Source organism: Calliphora vicina, chromosome 2, assembly GCF_958450345.1.
Source record: "Calliphora vicina chromosome 2, idCalVici1.1, whole genome shotgun sequence".
Taxonomy (NCBI): domain Eukaryota; kingdom Metazoa; phylum Arthropoda; class Insecta; order Diptera; family Calliphoridae; genus Calliphora; species Calliphora vicina.
The window spans coordinates 31,638,305-31,660,065 of record NC_088781.1 but is presented as its reverse complement, the minus strand read 5'-3'; the positions used below and the strand labels follow the sequence as shown (position 1 = coordinate 31,660,065).

The 21,761-nt window shown below is 28.4% G+C and overlaps 1 protein-coding gene across 1 annotated transcript; it reads left to right on the top strand.

The window, feature by feature from the left end:
* The first annotated feature begins 4,987 nt into the window (after positions 1-4,987).
* Positions 4,988-19,987, top strand: Vha100-5 (Vacuolar H[+] ATPase 100kD subunit 5). The gene is made up of 5 exons (XM_065499637.1): positions 4,988-5,147; positions 17,202-17,341; positions 17,404-19,507; positions 19,581-19,752; positions 19,830-19,987. Exons 2-5 carry the CDS (start codon positions 17,225-17,227, stop codon positions 19,921-19,923), a joined length of 2,487 nt encoding a protein of 828 aa, XP_065355709.1. The 5' UTR covers positions 4,988-5,147; positions 17,202-17,224; the 3' UTR covers positions 19,924-19,987.
* Positions 19,988-21,761: the final 1,774 nt, after the last annotated feature.

Genomic DNA, 21,761 nt, shown 5'->3' with positions numbered 1-21,761 from the left:
AGTAATATTTCAATTCAAACATTTATCACATATTGAACTGGTTTCAATTATTTCATAATTGAATCAAGTATTCATGTACTCAAAAACTAAATTCTCTGATATTTTCTATTGAATTTTGAGTTTTGAATTTGATAATTTTGACAATTGAATATACAGTAGTACAATTGAAACCAGTTCAATATGTGATATATATTTAAATTGAAACGGTTTAAGAAATAGTTTTTTCGGTATATGTGTTTACTACATAAATCTTGGTTTTTGATTTCCGTAGAGTTTTTCAGACAATCTTAATTAATTGATCAATTGAATTTTAAGCTGCTTACTACATCAAACTTTTTTTAGTAATTAGTAGGATAATAACACGGTGTTACGATGAAAAAAACTTGAATAAAGACCAAGGTGGCGCAAAAGTAATCATCCTATCAGAAAATGCTATAAATTTGCGATCGGCCCCTAATGTCAGTTCTGTTTTGATATTTGTGTAGTGAAGCAGTGTAGCGTAACATTTTTTATTAACGTGAATTTCGCATGTGTTTACTACACAAATGTAAAAACAGAACTGACCCAAATTTATAGCATTTTCTGATAGGAGGATTACTTTTGCGCCACCTTGTAGATCTTGCTGAGTACATTACAAATTGTATCTAAAAATATTCATCTTTTCATTAACACCTTTTTTAGTATTTTCCTCTAGCGCGTATGAATAAAAACAAGTAAGAGAGCTATATTCCGCTTTGCTGAATTTTATATAACCTTCACAAAATTATACTTAAAAATATTTTTTTTTTTTAAATATTTTTATTTAAACAAAATTAATTTTCTTTTAAAATTTTTTTTAAAAAGTTTTTAAAAAACGGACTATATCGACTTCGCTATCTACAACAATCCAGTATATATATATATACTTTGTGGGGTCGCAAATGAAAAATGTAGAAATTGCAAACGGAATGACAAACTTATATATGAGGAGCCGCAGAACAAAAGGTACTCTTTTGCACATTTAAAATTTTTGGGAAATCGAGTTTTATTTATTTCGCCCCCTTAAAAAAACTGCATGAACCTGGAAATGGTAACAAGTTTCTTACTTATCAATAGATACATCTAACTGCCAAAAGTCACCACATTAAATGTTAAGGATGTTTGATATAAAACCATTTTTATATCGGAAAAATAAAGGTACGTTTTGTTAAAATCAAAATTAAAACGTATGTTTTTTATGCGTTTTTTTTAAACGATAATAGTCCTGATCTTATATATAAACAAATTACACATTGAAATTAAATATTTTTTTTACGTTTTATATTAGTGTTGTACGTTTTGTTAAGCACAAATTTCTTTAGAACCCATTTACTTAGCAAAAAAATTTAAAAAAATTTTGCTAACTTAATTGTTTCTAGAAGTTTTTAATCCAAATTTATAAAAATTCCAAAAAAAATAATTTTTGAAAAATGCGAAAAAGTACCTTTTGTTCTGCGGCTCCGCTAATGGCGAAGGATATAAAAATGTTTGTACAATTTTTAATTTAATTACTAGATAAATTTTTTCTAACTATTTTCGAAAATGTTTAATAACTTTTGCAAATATAAACCAATTTTAACAAGTAATGTCTATATAAAATTGTCATTAAAACACTGTGCATAACAAAATAGGTTTTCATAGCAAAAAATTAAAATAACTATTGATGAATTTGAAAAATTATGAAAAAACTAAGGCCAAACATTAAAAAACTTATAAAATTTTTTAGAATGTACATTTTATGAAAAAATAATTCTTTGCCTCTCCATAATTGTTTAAAATTTTGATGTCGGTCTAAAAATGAGTTGTTAGGTGGCCCAATATTCACATATACATAAGTGCATATAAATAAAATGCAAAAATACATTTAAAATTAGATTCATGTGATAAGAAGGTATTGCTTTTTGAAAGCCAACATACTATCCCATGACTGTCGGAGGCATGCGTTATTCTGTTGAAATGGGGTCTTATGATATTCTCTTAAATTACCGATAAGACAACACCACAAGACTTTCAGCGAAAATCAAAGGAATCATATGTAAAAATTTGCTACATTTATTAGCTGTGCATATTTATCTTTCTTAATAGAGTCCAAGGGTGGATGAGATCTAGTGTTTGATTTATGTAGAACAAAAAGTTTCGTGTACCTAGAAACATATTAAAATAGATTTTATTCAGAAACTAATAAAGAAGTTGCTTTTGCAAAACCTGAGTCTATACATAACCTTTATCGTAGAATAAAATATATCGCACTGGTTCCTCTAAAAAGGCAAAAAACTGTATTTTTTTTTTAATACATTACAATGAAAGTTGAAGATGGTAGATATGACCAATTGCGATTCTGGTTCTATTCTGGGCAAATCTACGCACCTTTTTCAATTGCAATTTGAAAAAATTCAGAAGAAGGAATTCAGGCTAAGGCACTGATGAACTATTTCAAATTGTTTATTTCTAATGATTTTCCAGTTCTGGCAATGTCTAACAACCAGAGATCGAAAATAACTCGTCCATATACCAAAAAAACCAAATTGTGATTTATATTTTTGCGATCAAAATAAATCACTGAAAATAACAGTTATAAAATGATTTTTATTTAAATGCTTTGGTATGACCTTTATTAGTTTTTGTTGTTTTTTAATGTTTTGGTGTGAGATAAACAATTCATTTGTTCTTCTTTTTAATAACTGTTATTTTCTCTTTTATTTATATACAATAACATATTATTAGTAATTTTTTAACATATTATGGAAATAATATAAGTATGAAGTAACGAAGTCTGAGTAACAGAAATGAGAATTTTTTTTAAATTGTTTTAATCTTTTTATAAATATTATATATTTAAGCGTTGATTTGCATCAAATGCATTTTTGTGATTTATTTTTCATGTTCGCAAATAAATGTCACAAGCTGACCTTTACGAAAAAAATAAATTATAAATCACTCATCCAGATTATTTGTGTTTGTTTCTTTTCTGTTTCTCTCAACCCCAAACCTAAAATGTTCTCGAATAATATATGATATATAAAAAAAAATTATTTTTAAATGGCTGCGAATGAGAATTTGCCATTGAAATGAAAGTGAGTCCGTTATTTTCGGTCTCTGCTAACAACGGATCTGGCAATTTGACTGACAATTTTTGTTGCCAGAGTCGAAGAAAAATTAAAGTTGAAATCCCGATGGAAATCTGCCGAAGATCACTCTAAAAATTTAATACAGCAATACGAAAATATATGATTTATCATGTTGGTTTATTCCGTAACAACTTATAAATAGCTATTATATCGATCGCAAATAGTTTTTTTTTATTATATTATATATTTTCCATGGCTGTGGTCAATTATGCACAAACCACAAATTTATTCTTCAACGTCCAAATAAAAGAGAACACTTTGGCCTTTCTCCTGATAGTAAAATTTGTTTAACCCCTTTTGACCCTAAGCTCTTTTATTCCACTAAAATTAAAATTTGACTAAATTATAGTAGCTGAGAAAAAAATTAATAACACATCAGGTATAAACGGGGCAGTGACAAATCATACCAGTTCTTAAAGACTATTATCCTACCATCATAACAAAAAAATCATCCAATTATCAATAATAGTTTGCGAGTAATGATAATTTACTTCTGATCAAATACTTGAATTTATCAGCATGCCACGCACACAATTGACAATATGTTTATCTAATTGTTTGGCTACCTTAGTTTCAATGTGTTTACTATTGAATGGCATTAAAATTTTTGAAATCGGAGTTAACAAAAATTTGGACTTTTGGCTGATGAGATATGAGCCACCGTGCGTCGGAGGTTTATAATAATTTAAATTACTATACTAGGGGACCTAAAAACATAAATTTGGCACAAATAGGTATTGCTAATTGCTGACTTATGTGTTAAATAATTAAAAAATTAGGTTGAACTCGTGAAAAGGTTTTGTGCACAGCAGAGTATGAAACTATTACTTGTAAATAATAGGTAAAGGTAAATTTGGTTTCGGTCCTTGGCTGAATTATTGCATTTTGAATGAACTATCGAAAAATAATATCGATGTCGAAATTATAATAAAATATACTAAATTTCTCATGCCAGAAAAACAAAATAAATTTTTACTAGATATCGAATGCGGTCATTCGGCCCAAGGTCTAAAGTGCGGTCTTACTTCCAACGAGTGCAGAATATAGAAAAACCAATAGAAAAACCTTTATTTTGCTAATTTTATATTTTATTCTATTAAATATTAATTAGGAAAACACTGCACATGACTTTTTTAAAAACTTCACGTAAAATTAAAATTCCCTTTTCCAAGTTAATAGTGAAATAATAATATGTGCAAAATCCCTAAACTTTATGTACTTATCTTTAGATATGTATGTAAGTTAAAATATAATAACAAATTACCTAAAAAACCCAATTTAGTTCGAGACATACAATAATGATAATGTCAATATTCTTTAAAAAAATAAATGTTATTCGATTATACGAATATATTTGTGTGTATTTCGAAAGTTCGGTCATAATTTAGCACATGACAAATCATTGTTAATCTTTAAGTGCTTGTAGACTTTTCTTCGTCAGAAAAATAAAAATTCTTTTTGTGATAAGAAAATAATAACAGCAACAAGAATAACAGCCAGATATACCAACAATTAACGCCAAAGTAAAAATGAAATGTAACAAACCACCAAACACCCAATGGAGCTGGGTCATTGAAATTTCCATTGATAACAATTAACAATTAAATTTGTTTGTATTACTGTTGTTGCGTTTCTATTTCTGATAAAAAAAACCGAAACGAAATATTGAAAAAGTGTATTGGTTTTGCAATTGTTAATGTTACATTACGGAGTGTGTGTGTGTGTTTTTTTTATACATTCTAGATTAACACAATAATTATTATCAAAAAAAATAATAATGAAAAATAAAAGAAGAAAAACACAATTGGTGGTATTTATTTCTATTAATTTCCAATTGAGAAAACAGTTTAGATGTTTGCAGGCCCAGTAGCAGGTCGTACCGTTCTTAAAATTGCCAAAATAACGTTAAAAACGTAAAAGAGATTGTTATAAATAACAAATACGGTACGGTCGCTGAAAAATTTAAGTATAATTGGTGTTTATTTGTTTTAATTACAAACGGTAATTGAAATTTTTATTTAAATAAATTGTTTAAACATTAAAAATGAAATAATTGACAATGGAAAAATATGTATAAAGTAAATAAAAATAAATTATGTTAACATCTCAATTAAACACGTTCGACACATTTTGATGGAAAAAAAGGTGTTAATTAATTTTTAACACAACGCAGCTGTTGGACTTTGTGTGTCTGCACTATACACGGAATTTGTTGATATTTGAAAAAAAATTATTTGAAAACATAAGATAATATAAATTCTAAATTGAAAGAAGTGCATGTATGTATGAAAATATATGAACTGTTTATTTTGAAAGTGGCGTAAGTCAGGTTTTTTATAATTATAGCATCTAGTGAATTGTCTATGTGTGTTAATATTTAACAAAGAGAAACTTAAGAATGTATGACAGTATAGTCGGGCGACCTTAGTACCCTACATAGAGCCTGGCTCACTAAACGCTTATTTTTTATTTTATATTGAAAACAATAAAAAAAATTAAAATTTATTTGTTGTTTTCAATATAAAATAAGAAAGAAAATGTTCGTTCGCAATTAGTGAGCCAGGCCCTGAATCTTTTAAAATAAAAATTTTTTCCGATTTTTTAATAGTCACAAAATACCGAAATATTTCAGAAATAAATAGGGCGTTCAGCGATTTAAAATTCGTTTGCCGTTAAACATAATAAAGATTCTTGGACTTTTAGCTATTTAATGTGTGGTCCGTATATGGGAGCAATGACCTATGATGGACCGATCGATATAAAACTAATTTTTGTTGAATTTTATTTGTATACCAACATTTTTATTAGATTTATGCTCATTAAAGTGATTTTCGGTAATAGTCCTTATATGGTAGGTATGACTAATCATGGACTGCTCTTTTATGACGTGATGTGACTTCCGTATATAAGTATGTATATTAGGCCGGGTCGAATTTTCGGTAGATTGCGTTTCTGCTATACGATTTTTCGTGAATAAAATCGACCCACCCTAAGTATATAAATTAAATATTTATGACCGAGAGAATAGTAAAACAATGAACCTATTTCAACCATTTCTATGTGTGTAACATATTTCATTGAAATATCTTAAAATTGCGTCCTTTACTTTGAGATCTAGGTTTGCATGGACAGCCAGCTTTCTGCGTCAATCGGTATATTGTAATATGGGTGTTAGACAAATACTTTTTGGCGTCACAACCATCAACACTAACGCATAATAATATTTTAGGAATTAACTACCACATCATAGTTTTAAACATTTCTGTTAAGTATTTAGCTACTGAAAACTACTACTGGGGAATTTTTAACCCACACATAACGTTATTGAATGGTGAATTTAACATGGGGATGTCATTTCAGGTAGTCGATTGACACACTCTGAATAACACTTCACTATTAAATTCAATAGTACTAACTCCAGCATTTAAGAGAATATGGAGAAAAACTAATTGTATCAGAGAGCGGGGTTAAACTCATAAATGCGTTTATCACTAAACCACAGAGCTCTTATATATACTGCTCTCTATTTCTTATTTAGAATTCGATGCAAGTCTCCTCTCAATTTTTGTATATTCTGCATCATCAGTGAGTACCAAAATACCAATGGCCACATTTAGCATAAAAATGGTAATCGAAGTGGTATATTTTAGAGGATTTTATTTTACTTGAATTTATTTTCAAAAGCTTAAGGCGAAAATCGGACTACTGTTTGTTATTGAATACGCTGGCGAAATTTAGTGCGAATGATAACCATTTAGCTACCACTTAAGCTGTCACAGCAAACCGTTTTGTTGTACAAGTAGTAACATATGTAGGTAGTGTTAAGTTTCCAATTGGCACTTTTCAAACTGCTGGGTGACTGCGAAAATATTATTTATATTATGTTTAAAAAGGAACTCGGTGTAGCATTACGAATTCAGAACAAAAGCTATTTTACCTTAAGTACATATTCAGTTTTTGTTTACATTGAAGTACAAATTCAAGTGATCTCAAACATCTATTGTAATGTTTTGTATTTAGCACATAAGCTATTTTCAGGGTTCAGGATCGATATGTTTTGAAGTGATCGTTTAAAGATAAAAGTATTAAAATCATGAATGTGAATTAACTGAAAGCTATTTTAATTATATTTGAAAGCAGCATCTTTCAATAAATTAGAGATTTTGCGAGAAGCTGTTTATAAAGTAATATATTTATTAAGTATAAACTAATTGTGATAATTTGTTCCTTCATATTTCAGATGATATCAGATTTATTTCGAAATATATCTTTGCTCCTAACTAATATTTACGTTTGCACAATTGTAGGTTATCAAAACTATATTTAAAGCACACTAATGTGTTTTCGTCATATCTCATACAGTTTAATTTTATTAACAACACTGTGCTACAAAATTAAGAGTTTTATATACGTACTTGCCAAGTGAACTAGTCTAGTTTATAGGCCCGAAGTTGAGTATTTTTCTCAAAACATTCAAAACTTGGCAGCAATTAATTAATATTTTACTGTAGCACAGTGTAATTTATCTTTATTCATAAAAGTAATTATTTAATAGAAAATTTAGAACAAACACAGTTTCCCTCAAATCTAAACATGTCGAAATTAGTTGCAGTAAAGTGTTTTGTCAACATTTATTGATTAGCACATTTGATCATATGAGAAGATAAGTTTAAAACTCAATCTTATCATTAATGTGGCATTCAAAAACACTTTACAAATTATTTTAAAAACAGAGGAAAAATTTCGATAGACCAACTATAAATGAAACTAAAACAACTATAAATATAGTTAAAAATACGATAGATAACTTAAAAATAGTTTAGCATATGAACTATAAATATGACTAACTTAAAGAGTCAAATAACATTTTTGAGATCTAAACTAAAATAAATTATATAAATTAGTGAATTAAGTGAACTACTAGTTTCTATATTTTATGGAACAAAAATATTACATAGCAAATTGTTTTGACCCTTAAAATTGTTTAAATTATTTTAATATTATATGCCTGCATAATATAATTTAAACTAGTTAATAACTTTTGAAATAATGTTAGGTAGAGTACGTTAATAAACCTTGAATTATTGAACTGCTAAGTACAATATTGATATTATTTTTATGGCGGCAGCATTATTTTTGGTTAGTAACCATTATTGTAGAATTTGTTAATTTTTAAAGTGTTTTAATAACAACAGTTAATGTTATCTGAAATTATTTAGATCCAATATATGTACATTGTACATACATGGAAATTTCTTTATACGTTTTCTTCTTAAAGTTACAATATTCAGATTAGTTACGATGAACAAATTTTATGGTATTCGAATGATTCCATTCTACGAATATAATTTTTTCGGTTCTAGCAACAGATAGCCAGTATCATTATGTTTGAAATAACCAAATTTTTTCATTCAACTCAAATTTTTCAGTCACAGATTTAATAATCTAATTGAATCTAATTGAAATTGTATATTCTTAAAGGAACTATTAAAGTGATTTTAGGATATTCACAGATAGCCAGTATCATTATGGTTGAAATAACCAAATTTTTGTCATTCAACTCAAATTTTTCAGTCACAGATTTAATAATCTAATTGAATCTAATTGAAATTGTATATTCTTAAAGGAACTATTAAAGTGATTTTAGGATATTATTATTTATAACAATAAAACGGTTTAAGTTTGTTTATATTATATATGTTCAATTAATCAATTAAAATAACATCCTGATTAATCAATTTTCTAATTAATCGATTATTCGAATAATCAAACATTTTGGTTACCCATATTGATAATTAATTGAATAATTTTGATTTTGATTGTTCAAAGCAATGAATAATATCGCTCATTTGCTGCAACGACGTCATAACTCAAAATCCGAGTGTTTTGAACTGAGTAATACAAAATATGCGCCGTTATTTAGTCTTTCATATAGTTTTATCAGTTTTTTGTATGAGAGTGTTTTTTTGTTGTAAACATCAAAATGAAATTTCATGTTTTCTCGTATATTTGAAAGGAAAAATTTGGGTTCAATACAGATTAGAAAGATATTAGTATCTACTATTTAAATCAGGTCTTATTTCAAAAATCCCATGATTTGTTGAAAATTTATTTAAGAAAAAGTAAAATGTCATAAAACATTCAAAGTCGTTTTTCTCGAAACGAATTTTTTTGAATTATGACGTTGTTGCAGTAAATGAGCGAAATGTATATTAGGCAGAATAATTGTAAATTTATTTGTTTATTTTGTGTTTTTTTTCCTAAAATTTATTTTTTGTTTTTTTTTCTCCTAAATTTTTCTGAACAAAAATATTCAAATCTGAAAAATAAAAATTCAAATTAATTGATTAATCACAGTTTTGGTTAATCACAAGTGCTGATTAATCGATTAATCAATTCTTGTGATTAAGTTTTGTTATCAATGTTAGAAAATTAAATTTTTTTCTATGGATAAATTAAATACAATGCAATAAACAGTAATTGTTTTATTTATCATTTAATTTTTTGAAAGATATTGTTAGTGGGACCCCAAACTTAATTATTAGGTAACAATGAATAATTTTAGACCTTCGGAGCAACGAAAATCTAAAAAGTGCAAAATAAAAATATCAACATGTAGGAATTTCAAAAAAAAAGTGTAAATAAATCTTTAAATTCTAAACGATTGTGAATATACTGGCCAAAGGTAAGGGGGGAATGTGTTCTCAAAGTGGGGTATCTCGAGTAAATATTTTTTATTTAAGTCTAACAGTTTATAGATTAAAGACTAGTTTTTATTTTTGGAAAATTTCCGCATATTGCATCCGGCGGTATGTTTGTCTACGTAAACCATGTGATTGATTTACAGATAGCTGAATAATAGGTATCATATGACATTTCACATGGTCCCGTGATATTATTTTTTAACACTCATTATTATCTTAAATTTGTCTATAAATAATTTAGCACAAACATATAACACAACAAATTAGACTTTCAAATTTCGGATATATTTATTTTTAATTGTCTATAGTTGCCTTATATTTTCTACGGATATTAGCATAATAATATCCGTATAGCCGTATGTGGATATCATTAAATTTTTCAAAGCTATCAGATTTTTTTTTTTATTTTTTTTCGTTTATTGAATGCTAAAAACCTTATATTTAAACTACAATAAACAATAGTAATGAATATTAACTTAGATATACAATTGTCCTTATTCGAACTCTCTAGTATTATTCATAGTTGGGGGTAGTGCACTAAATGTTGATTGAAATCAGCATTGCACTATCACTCACTAAAATTGCAAAAAATTTAGTTTGCACTATTTTTTATCAGCTTTAGTGATAATGCTTATTTCTTAACTAGCACTACAAAAAAATAGTGATAGTGATAATTTTTTAACTATCACTAAACGAAGATTTAGTGCAAAAATCTGCACTATAATTAATTAGTGCAAAATTTTAACCTGCAATCAAAAAAAGCTGCATTAAACATACTATCACTAAATTTTCAAAAATGAGTAGTCATGAAATTGTTGAATCCAAATTCGAAAAATAAAAATTTTAAATATTTTTTGTTATTTTTAATGAAATATTAGTCTTAAGTTTTAAATTAGTGTACAGGAATAAACTTAAACCATTTTGAACTTAAAAATTTAGTGCACAATTTGAAGTTGCACTCAAATTAGTGCATACAAAAAAGTTGCAATAAACTGATGATTGCATTTTTTTAAATCAACTAATTTAATTTTGAGTGCAAAATTTTTTAACTCACTATCACTAATGTTTAGTGAGGCTGATACTTTTCAACTCATCACTAAATATGAACAAAATGATTGCACTAATTTTGCACTATCACTAAGTATTAGTGCAAACTGCAAAATTAGTGCACTACCCCCATCTATGGTATTATTAATATAATAATGTTTGTTTTTACAAAAATGTATGAATTTATTTGAGTTTTACAAATCAAACGTATATAATTGATAATGCAATGGAAAATAGTAAAAAAAACATTGCTTTATTATATAGGAATTGTAATTGTCAAGGGGTAAAAAAGAGATTTTGTTAATCAGATTTCTATTGGAGCCAAATCAAGTTACACGTTCTAGAATTAAGGTATTTGAAATTTAGATCAACAATAAGCTAGTTCCAAAAAAAATACTTTTTAAGACAAAAAAGTTTTAACAAAATTATTTCTAAGTACTATTTGAATTGTCTGTGTGGAGAGAAATGTCTAAATTAAATAGTTAATATATAGTCGAAAACTGGATTCGGTTCTAATGAAATTTTCATATTCTATTTAAATGGTTTACCTCTAATAAATTCTGTAATTTTTAATAGATATCCCATTCTAATCCCACTAAGCGACCAAAAACCTCTTAAAGGAATCGCTTTCTTTTGAGCAAAAAGAAATTGTATGTCTTCAGTTACAAAATATTTATTATGATGGATATTACATGGCACTAAGCGATCACAAGGATCTTCAAGGAAAATATCTAAGTTTTTTTTTTTGAGAAAAAAGGTCCATTTTGAAAAAAGTCAAAAAATTTTTGGTTTCGGAAAAAAATTTATATTTTTATACAATTTTTTTTCGACAGATTGAATAGCTATCTAAAATATTGGGAAGAATTTTGCTAAGAACAATTTTGACCCCTCTAACTCAGAGAGTTCTCCACCGGTCTTTTTGAAAAACTGTGTCTGAATTACTTGCCAATAGAACTAGCCTTGGTGTAAATCAATCGGAAGACATCGATTTCAAAAGTTGTTTCACTTGACATGAAATCCCCCATATGTTTCCTTTATCTCGAATACTTATTTCTATAAACAAAAAATATTACTCATCATTTTAGCTGAAAATTAATTTTTTTCAAAATTTATCACTTCCACGAGTTTAGCTAACAAAAATAACTCATAATTTATTACATATTAAAATAATTTATTATTTAATACTTTTTACTCATATAAATCTCATACATAATGTAGAATTTATTGAAATGTTTACCACTATTAAATGGCAATAAAAATGCAATTTTCGAAATGTTTACTTTATAAGCTAAAACACAAACAACACAGTGAAGATTTGATTAATCCTTATCACAATGATTAGGAAATTATTGGGTTGGGTGAGCTTGAAAAATAACACGATAACGATAACATTATCATAATTGATTATTTGGATTGTATTTCAAAGTTAAAATGTTGTGTGACGTAAAGCACGTGATTGATCATGTGAGAAAGAGAGAGAGAGAGAAAAAATTAAACAAATATTTTAGGCTCAAACTGTAACAGTTAGTATCTGTTTACGCTTAAACAACAATTAAGTGAAAAATAAAACACTTTATAATTATAATGATTGCTAATAAAATTATTCATATGATTGATTAAAGATATTTAACAATTGGCAAGGTGTTGAAAATAATTGATAACACATTTGTTATTTTCTATAAAAATATTCCCACCATTTATCATTACTTTAATACCATTTAAGGCTTTTATAAGTTTTTTGTTTAAGTTGTCAAATTAAATGAATTTCAATACAATTAAATGAATATTCAAAGACTTTTGTGGGATTGTACTATGTACATAAATATAAAAAGTTAAGAGATATTATAAATTATTTTTGAAATGTTTCTCAATCATTATAAATAAATAAATTTTTTCAATGGAGATTCTTTTATTTAAGCTCAAAAATACTTCAGATATCATGAAAGATTACAATAAACTTTTAACTAGTAAGAAAGTATAGTCGGTCAAGCTTGACTATATGATACCCTGTACTGCATATTTAAAAGATTTTTTTTTTAATTAAATTTAGTGATACAGACATTTATTTATGAAATAAATTATTTTAAAAATAATGAAAAAATTATTCTATTTCACCGATTTGGCAGTTTTTGACCATATATATTATAACAAGAGAGCTATGCCGAATCTTATATACCCTTCACCAAATTATACTTTAAAATTAAAATTTTAAATATTAAAAATTGTTTTTAAAAATTCTAATTATTTTTTTTTTTTTTGAAAATTGCTTTTTTAACTTTTTCTTTTTTTTCTTTTAACCCTTTCAGTGTTTTTGTCGAATATATTCGACATTATAACATACTCTGTTTCTATGCGCTTTTACTGTATAATAAAATGCAGTTAGTTTTAATTTTTTTTGTTTTAAATAAAAGACAGACAAAGAAAACCAAATACAAAAAATTTAATTTTTCCCGGATTCAGCGTATTCAAATCATAAATATTTCTTTTTAAAACTTTTAGCTCAACCTAAATTATTTTTGACTCTGAAAGGGTTAAGTTATTAGTGAACAAAATTGTACTAATTTTTTAATTTTATTTTTTATTTATTAGTGAAAAAATGTTGAAAATTTGTTTGTTCATTCTTCCCACATAACCTAATATACCCTAAATTAATGTGTAGCTATCTGTATAAAATATCGTCTATAGAAATTCTCAACACACTTAAAGCGTAAACACTTTAAACACGCTTTTCAAGTATTCATATCTTATCTTTTACCATTCATCACATTGTACAAATACAATTGCTGAGACTGTTTCAATACAATAAGAATATTTAATGTTTATGTGTATAAAAATGTGTTTTTGTATTTCAGAATATCTGTGATGGTCATTACAAAATAATCAATTTTTTCTATAGCTCATGTGGCGTATATTTATAATAAATAAAAAAAGTAGTTGATGATAATATCATTAAAATTTAATGTATATTTAATATATTGTAGTTTTGTTTACTTATATTGTTTGCAGTTTATTATATTGATTATTAAGTTATAAAAGAGTATACAAAAAATGAAAGATCTGATAGAGAACATTTCGATAATAAACTAAGTCGGTTAATTTGAATCGTTTGTCAGAAATTCTAAATTTACTTGATTAATAACACTCTACTACAAAGTAGTACTTCCTGTCAGAACTTGAAAAGCGACTTAGATAAGTGGGCCTAGATGATGACATACTAAAACCGTTTTCAAAGATTTTGAAACACCCTAAACATTTTGAGTTATTTATAAAAACCTGTTTTAGGGTAGGTTGGTGTTTTAGAACCTCTAACTCACGCATTTTTAAACCAATTTTAAACAATTATGGAGAGGCACATAATTAAGCCTTCATAAAATGTATGCATAAAATATATATTCCAAAAAATGTTGTAGATTTTAAAAACAGTTTCGCTTTTTATTTTTTTTTTCGTAATTTATTAAATTCATCAATAGTTATTTTACTTTTTTTCTATGATAATCTGTTTTTCTTTGCACAGTGTTTTAAATACAATTTTATATAGAAAAAAACGAGATATTATCTGTTAAAATCGGTTTATATTTGCAAAAGTTATTAAATTTTTCTATAAAAATTCAAACAAATTTACAAACATTTTTTATAATTTTTGTTTTTTTTATAGATATGCACTGGGGAGAAATACTAAAAAAGATGTTAATGAAAAGTTTAATAACTTTTACAGTTTTCATCCAATTTGAATAATTAAGAACCAAATTTCTGAAGAACCAAATTTCTTTTATACAATAAAAGCGTCTAAAATCACAAAAGATGATAAATTTAGTTTTTTTTTATTCTTAACAAAAACAATACTTATAACTTACAAGTGTATCAAAACATGTACGTCATTTCAAAGCGTAATCCCAGCAAAAAATATTTCGGATTTGGAAGCAATAAATATGATTACTGCATCTTCTACTGCTACATTAATTGCATCCTAAAATTATTGAATTACAAAAATGATTTTGGAAGGCATACATTAAGTTATTCGCATAGGTGGTGAAGAACTTAGAAAAAATCAGCGCTTCTTGTTATTCAATCACTGGGTCTGTAAGATTTTATTGCTTCTCAGCAGCTCTAAAATCTATGTGCACAATTGTTTGCACATATTTAATTCGATGAAATTAGGTTAATTTTAAAGCTGTGAAATATGCTTATTTTGGATTCCTTATGCAGAGCCTCTACGCGAGGAATTCCATATAAAAATCATGTAATCTTTCATGCGAAGTGGTAGCAGTATACAAGTGCTCTCTGCCTTACAAACCTGCTTCCGAGGAACCACCATTTTTTGCTGGGATTAATTTTCATTCCAAACCCGTTAAAAAATATAAAGTCGGACTGGAGACACAAAAAACGTTCTTACATTTTTGAAACCTGTGAATGTCGTTATTACTTATTTGGTATGATTTATAATGATAAATAATCTCAGTTTTTAGAAGAGTTTGGTGACTTTAAAGTACTTTTTTGAATTGACTCATTTGCAATTTTGTATTTTTTTTGTGAACTTAACATATTTTCTTTTCTTTATTTATATCGTTTTTACTCTGTTGTTAGATTATACTTAAGTCGATCGCGATAGCCAATGTAGCAACGTTTTTTATTTTTTTTAAACAAACAAAACGTTTTGCTTGCCTGCAGATACACCCAGAGTCTCTGACGGGAATAGCACCCGCAACCCTCAGATTAATAGTCCAGCATACTATCGACTGATCTATCGGGGCTCCCTCGAAATGATAATAAATTTCTGAGTTTATATTTCGTTTTTCGTTAAAATTTTGGCAAAAAACTAGTTTACTTTGTTTGCATAGCACAAAATGCAACAGTATAATACGAGAAAAACATAAACAATTTTAATCCTTTCTCAAGCTTACTAATCTAATAATATACAAACTTTACACCGCTTGTAATGTGATGTCATATTTAACAGTAACTTGATGCAGAGCCGTTCAGAGTTATATTCATGTCAAAGCACAGTGGGGCACGACTCACCCTGTGGAGCTGTATCAGCTATATATCTCTTACAATTTTGCGTTTTGATGTTTCTAGCGCCCAACGAACATCCACACACTTTGAAGAATACCAATCGACTCAGTTCTTGAGTCGATTAAACTATGTTCGTCCGATCGTCTAGCTGGCCAAGCATATTTGGAACGATCCATAGTTGAAAATAGTTCCCACATAAGACCAAAATCACTTTAACGACATAAATATCTAAACAATTTTGGTATCCACAAAAAATTCAACAGCAATAAGTTTCATAAAGTTATAAATTACACGACATAATTTGATGACGATCGGAGAATAAATGGTCATAGCACCCTAATAAGTCCCACTTAAGGCCAACTTTTTAAAATCACTTTAACGTGCATAAATCTCTTAAAAATATACAATTACATTTACAAGAATAAGTTTCATATAGAAATAAATAGCGCGGCCTAATTTTAAAATTATAGGTCCATCATGGCTCAATTATAGGTCCATAAGGCACACTTCCGAAAATTACGAAAAAAGTTATTGAAATTTTAATGATTTCATTAAAATTTTTTCATGTTAGTTAATTGGATTTTGTCTTCTCTTAAAAAAACGGTTCAAAATGACCGAATTTCTGGTTTTAAACTCTTGTGTATTTCGTTAGTCGTGCTTTATTTGGACATCGTGAGTATAGCATTTAATGTTTATAAAATACCGACTTCTTAAAAAACCGGTTTGTCGATTAACCGAAAATTAGCATTTTTTAGAAAACCGGTTTTTCGGTTTGTCGATATCAAAATGTTTAGGAGAATAATAAGCGTTTATATGGAAATTACTTTGATTTTGGTTGCATATTTTTTGAATATTTATGAAAGCCGAAAATTCACTATATTGGCAAAAATAAATAATATTTCTTTTTTAAAATTTTACTTTCGGATTTAAATATCTGATAGATAATTTTTCTACATACATGTATTATTTTTTATCGATTAATATTTATTTATACTTTTTGTTATTTTTATTTGAAACCAATTACCAACATTTTGCTATTTCATAAACTATTTGATTTATATAATGATTTGGATTATTATGACAACCACTTAGTCGTAAGCGCCAATAATTATTTTCGTATACAAAGATATAAACATTCAAATAAAAACTGTTATCATAAAATTATTATGACGAAGTTGAAAATACGTACATATGTTGAAAACCATGTTCTATTTTACGAATATTATTAGGTTTAAAAAGTATTAAATTAAACCTGTTAAATTTTTAATTTAAAATTTCTGCTTTCTTTTAGTTTAATTAATAAACACCAGCAACATGGGTGACATGTTCCGAAGCGAAGAAATGGCCCTGTGCCAAATGTTTATACAACCAGAAGCTGCCTATGCATCTGTGGCCGAGTTGGGTGAAAGAGGTTGTGTACAGTTTCGTGATGTAAGTTATACAAATGAAAATAATTCTCCATGTTTTTAACAAATACATTAATACACTTTCAGCTTAATACGGATGTGAATGCTTTTCATCGAAAATTCGTTTCTGAAGTAAGACGTTGCGATGAATTGGAACGCAGAATACGTTACATTGAAAATGAACTGCGTAAAGATGAGATTTCTTTGCCAGCTTTGGATGAAGACAATGAGCCAGCGGCACCAAATCCACGTGAAATTATCGATTTGGAAGCTAAATTGGAGTCAATAGAAACTGAGCTAAGAGAACTTAGCAACAATGGTATTAACTTGGATACCAATTTCCTAGACATGACAGAATTGAAACAGGTTTTGGAGAATACGGTCAGTTTCTTTTCCGATGAGGAAAGAATGAATTTGGATAGCAATCGTCATATTGATCCATTGGATCCCAATCAACCCAGAGGTCAATTGGGCTTTGTGGCTGGTGTTATAAAACTAGAAAAGTTCTTTGCTTTTGAGCGTATGTTATGGCGCATTGGTCGTGGCAATATCTTCATTAAACGCAGCGATTTAAGCGGCATGGTAAAGGATCCCGAAACAGGTCATCCTGTTTTGAAGACAGTGTTTGTGGCTTTCTTTCAAGGTGAACAGCTGAAGCAGAGAATAAAGAAAATCTGTCAAGCTTTCCATGCTTCTGTGTACCCATGTCCCAGTGCCCATAATGAACGTGAAGAAATGATTAAGGATGTCTGCACAAGATTGGAAGACTTGAAGATGGTCTTGAATAGTACTGCCGACCATCGCAACCGCGTTTTGGTGGCTGCTGCACGCAATGTACCCACTTGGAGTATTATGATTAAGAAAATGAAAGCCATTTATCATACACTGAATATGTTCAATATGGATGTTAGTAACAAGTGTTTAATTGGTGAAGGATGGGTACCCACCAAAGATTTGCCTGTGGTGCAGAATGCTTTGGCTGTAGGCTCAAAGGCTGTTGAAAGTACTATACCATCATTTTTGAATGTAATTGAGTCCAACGAACAGCCGCCAACTTTTACAAGAACTAACAAATTTACCAATGGCTTCCAAAATTTGATTGATTCCTATGGTGTGGCTTCGTACAGAGAAGCCAATCCAGCTTTGTATACTTGCATTACTTTCCCCTTCTTGTTTGCTGTGATGTTTGGCGATTTGGGTCATGGCTTTATCTTGTTTTTGTTTGCATTATACATGGTATTGAAAGAGGATAAACTGCGTAAAATCAAGGGTGAAATCTTCAACATATTCTTCGGCGGCCGCTATATTATATTGTTAATGGGTCTGTTTTCCATGTACACGGGATTCATTTACAATGATGTATTTTCGAAATCAATGAATATCTTCAGTTCCAACTGGAAGGTGCGTTATAACACTACCACCGTGTTAAATAATACGTATTTACAATTGAATCCAGAATATCATGTTGACGGTGTTTATCCCGTTGGATTGGATCCCATATGGCAGTTGGCAGATAATAAGATAATTTTCTTAAACACATACAAAATGAAACTGTCCATTATTTTTGGAGTCATTCACATGATCTTTGGCGTTATAATGTCGCTGGTCAATTACTCGTACTTTAAAAAGGCTGTTAACATTTTCATGGACTTTATACCACAAGTTGTTTTCCTGGCCTTATTATTTGGCTACATGGTTTTTATGATGTTCTTTAAATTTGTTAAATATTCAGCAACCACTGACGAACAACCATTAACTCCTGGCTGTGCTCCATCTATATTGATTCTTTTCATCAACATGATGTTGTTTAAACATCAAAAACCTTTAGAAGGTTGCAAGGAGTATATGTTTGAGGGTCAAGATTTATTGCAAACGGTGTTTGTAGTAATTGCTGTCATTTGCATACCCTGGATGTTGCTGGGTAAGCCCTTGTACTTTATGATGAAACGCAAAGCTGCTGCAGCAGCCCCTGTCCATGTGAATGGTGACATAGAAATGAACGGTGATATACAAGTCAAGCCCTCAACATCTGCTGAAGCTGCTGGCGGTCATGGAGGACATGATCATGAGAATGAACCGATGAGTGAAATATTTATACAACAGGCCATTCACACTATTGAATATGTATTGAGTACTATTTCTCATACAGCCTCCTACTTGCGTTTGTGGGCTTTGTCTCTGGCTCATGCCCGTAAGTATTTTTCAAGATCTTATATTTTTCTATTAAACATAACTTTTTATAAAATTTTACATATTTTTTTTAGAATTATCTGAGGTTTTATGGAACATGGTAATGCACATGGGTTTCATTGTACCCAGCTATGTTGGCTCTGTAATGCTTTTCTTCATTTTCGCTTTTTGGGCTGTACTGACAATTGGTATCTTGGTATTGATTGAAGGACTTTCTGCCTTCTTGCACACTTTACGTTTGCACTGGTAAGTTTTATTTTAAAATTTTTAATTTGAATTTAAATTTGTATTAATATTTGCATTTTCTTTTATTTATCTAATAGGGTCGAATTTATGAGCAAATTCTATGAAGGTTTGGGCTATGCCTTCCAACCATTTAGCTTCAAGGCCATTTTAAATGCTGAAGAGGATGCTTAAACTATATTTTATGTAAACATCTATTCTATAAACGAAAATAAACTTGTTTGACGAGATTAAATAATGTGTTTTGTTTCTAAATTTTGTTATATAAACCAGGCCTGTAACAGCTGGTGAAGCTACTATGATTGGGAAATGAATTCATGTGTTAGATATTTATAGAACTTATTTCAAAGTTTTCCTAACCAGAGGTGGTCCAATTTGACACCTAACTTGCATCCCATCAAAGTGGTAACAAATTTAATTTTCTTAAATTCTATGTCCTCCTCCATGATTCGTTCATACATCATTTTGTAATCGGAACAGTAGTTTTGAAGATTCAGAATACCACTTTTATTGCAATTGAAACCACTGCGGTGTCAAACAATTAAATGAACAAAACAATTTCTGACAAAATACAAAAATAACACAGAAATTCCAACAAACGAGTTAGATATAAGAATTTTTATGCTAACGGCACACTGTGGTTCCAAATCAAAATCTAGGTTTACAAAACTATTTGGTGCTCTTTTTATATAGAATTGGTGTCTCCGATTCCAAAAAAAATGTTTAAAAGATCGATATAAACTTTTTTTCAAGTTACAGTAGGGTCTAGATTAGGGTTTTTAATTTCCCGACTTTTTTTGATTCCCGGAAATTGGGAAATTTTTTTCTACATTCCCGGGTACCCGGCTATTCCCGAATTATATAATGATACTCTAAATTAGGAATATTTTTGCCAAATTTCATACAAATTTCCTAATTATTAAATATCACAGCTTCGAATTAATTAATAAAATTTGAGCATAATTCACTAAAATCTTAATCCGTAATTACAAAATGTCCATTCATTCCATAAATCCATTCCTAATATTTAACTTTTTAGATTCATTCCAAAGCCTTTGTTTAAACTGAAATTATTCTAAAGTTAATTAATAAAGTTAATTAATGAATTAATTTTAAAGTTAATTAATAAAATTTAATCATTAAAACATTGAATGATTAAATTTTTGTTAAATCAAATCATTTACAAAATTAATTGAAAAAATTGCCTTAAACCTTTTTTCAATGTTTATCTAAATTTGTAAGTATGAATTTTTATGTGATAAAACAATTGAGATATACATATGTAATTTAGTAAAGCAGTAAAATATTAAAAAAATTAACCAAAATGTGATTCAAAATTTTTTGAACTTCTGGCGCTTCTGTCGAGAAAACGAAATGTCCAATTGAAAACCCTTTTTGTATTGGAGGAGAGCAGATTGTCAGCATCCGAAAAAACTTATTTTTTCCAAATTCCGAAGATACCGATTTTTATAATTTTGTTCACCTATATTTTGATTTGGAACCACAGTGCGGCATGCCATTCCCATACAAAACGTGTACTACCCTGTTACATGTGAATTTTGACATTTTAAATATTTTTACATGCGCATGTAGGTGTCACAAAATATGTAAAAGCAAGAATTTTTGATACAACATTTGCCGCATGTATCGATATATTGTTGTTTGTATTGAATAAATTTGTTTGGCATTTGGTTTGTTTAATTTTTACGTTTATTTTATTTTTATTTTTGAAAATCAACACAACAAAAATTATGCACATATGGACCGACGATGAAATCAATCGTTTAATTGCGTCTGTAGAGCAGCATCGTGGTTTCTGGGGTTTTGCTTCACTAGAATACAACTGACGGATGGCGAAGTGTCGTGGATGAGCTAGGAGTTGATGGTGCGGATGTAAATGAGGAAAAAAATTATCATCGCTGCGCGCCACTTACATGGTCAATTTGGCAAAATTAAGGGGGGGTGTTAACGTAAATGTATTGCGTTTTTCTCAACTAAATTTCCGTCCAAAC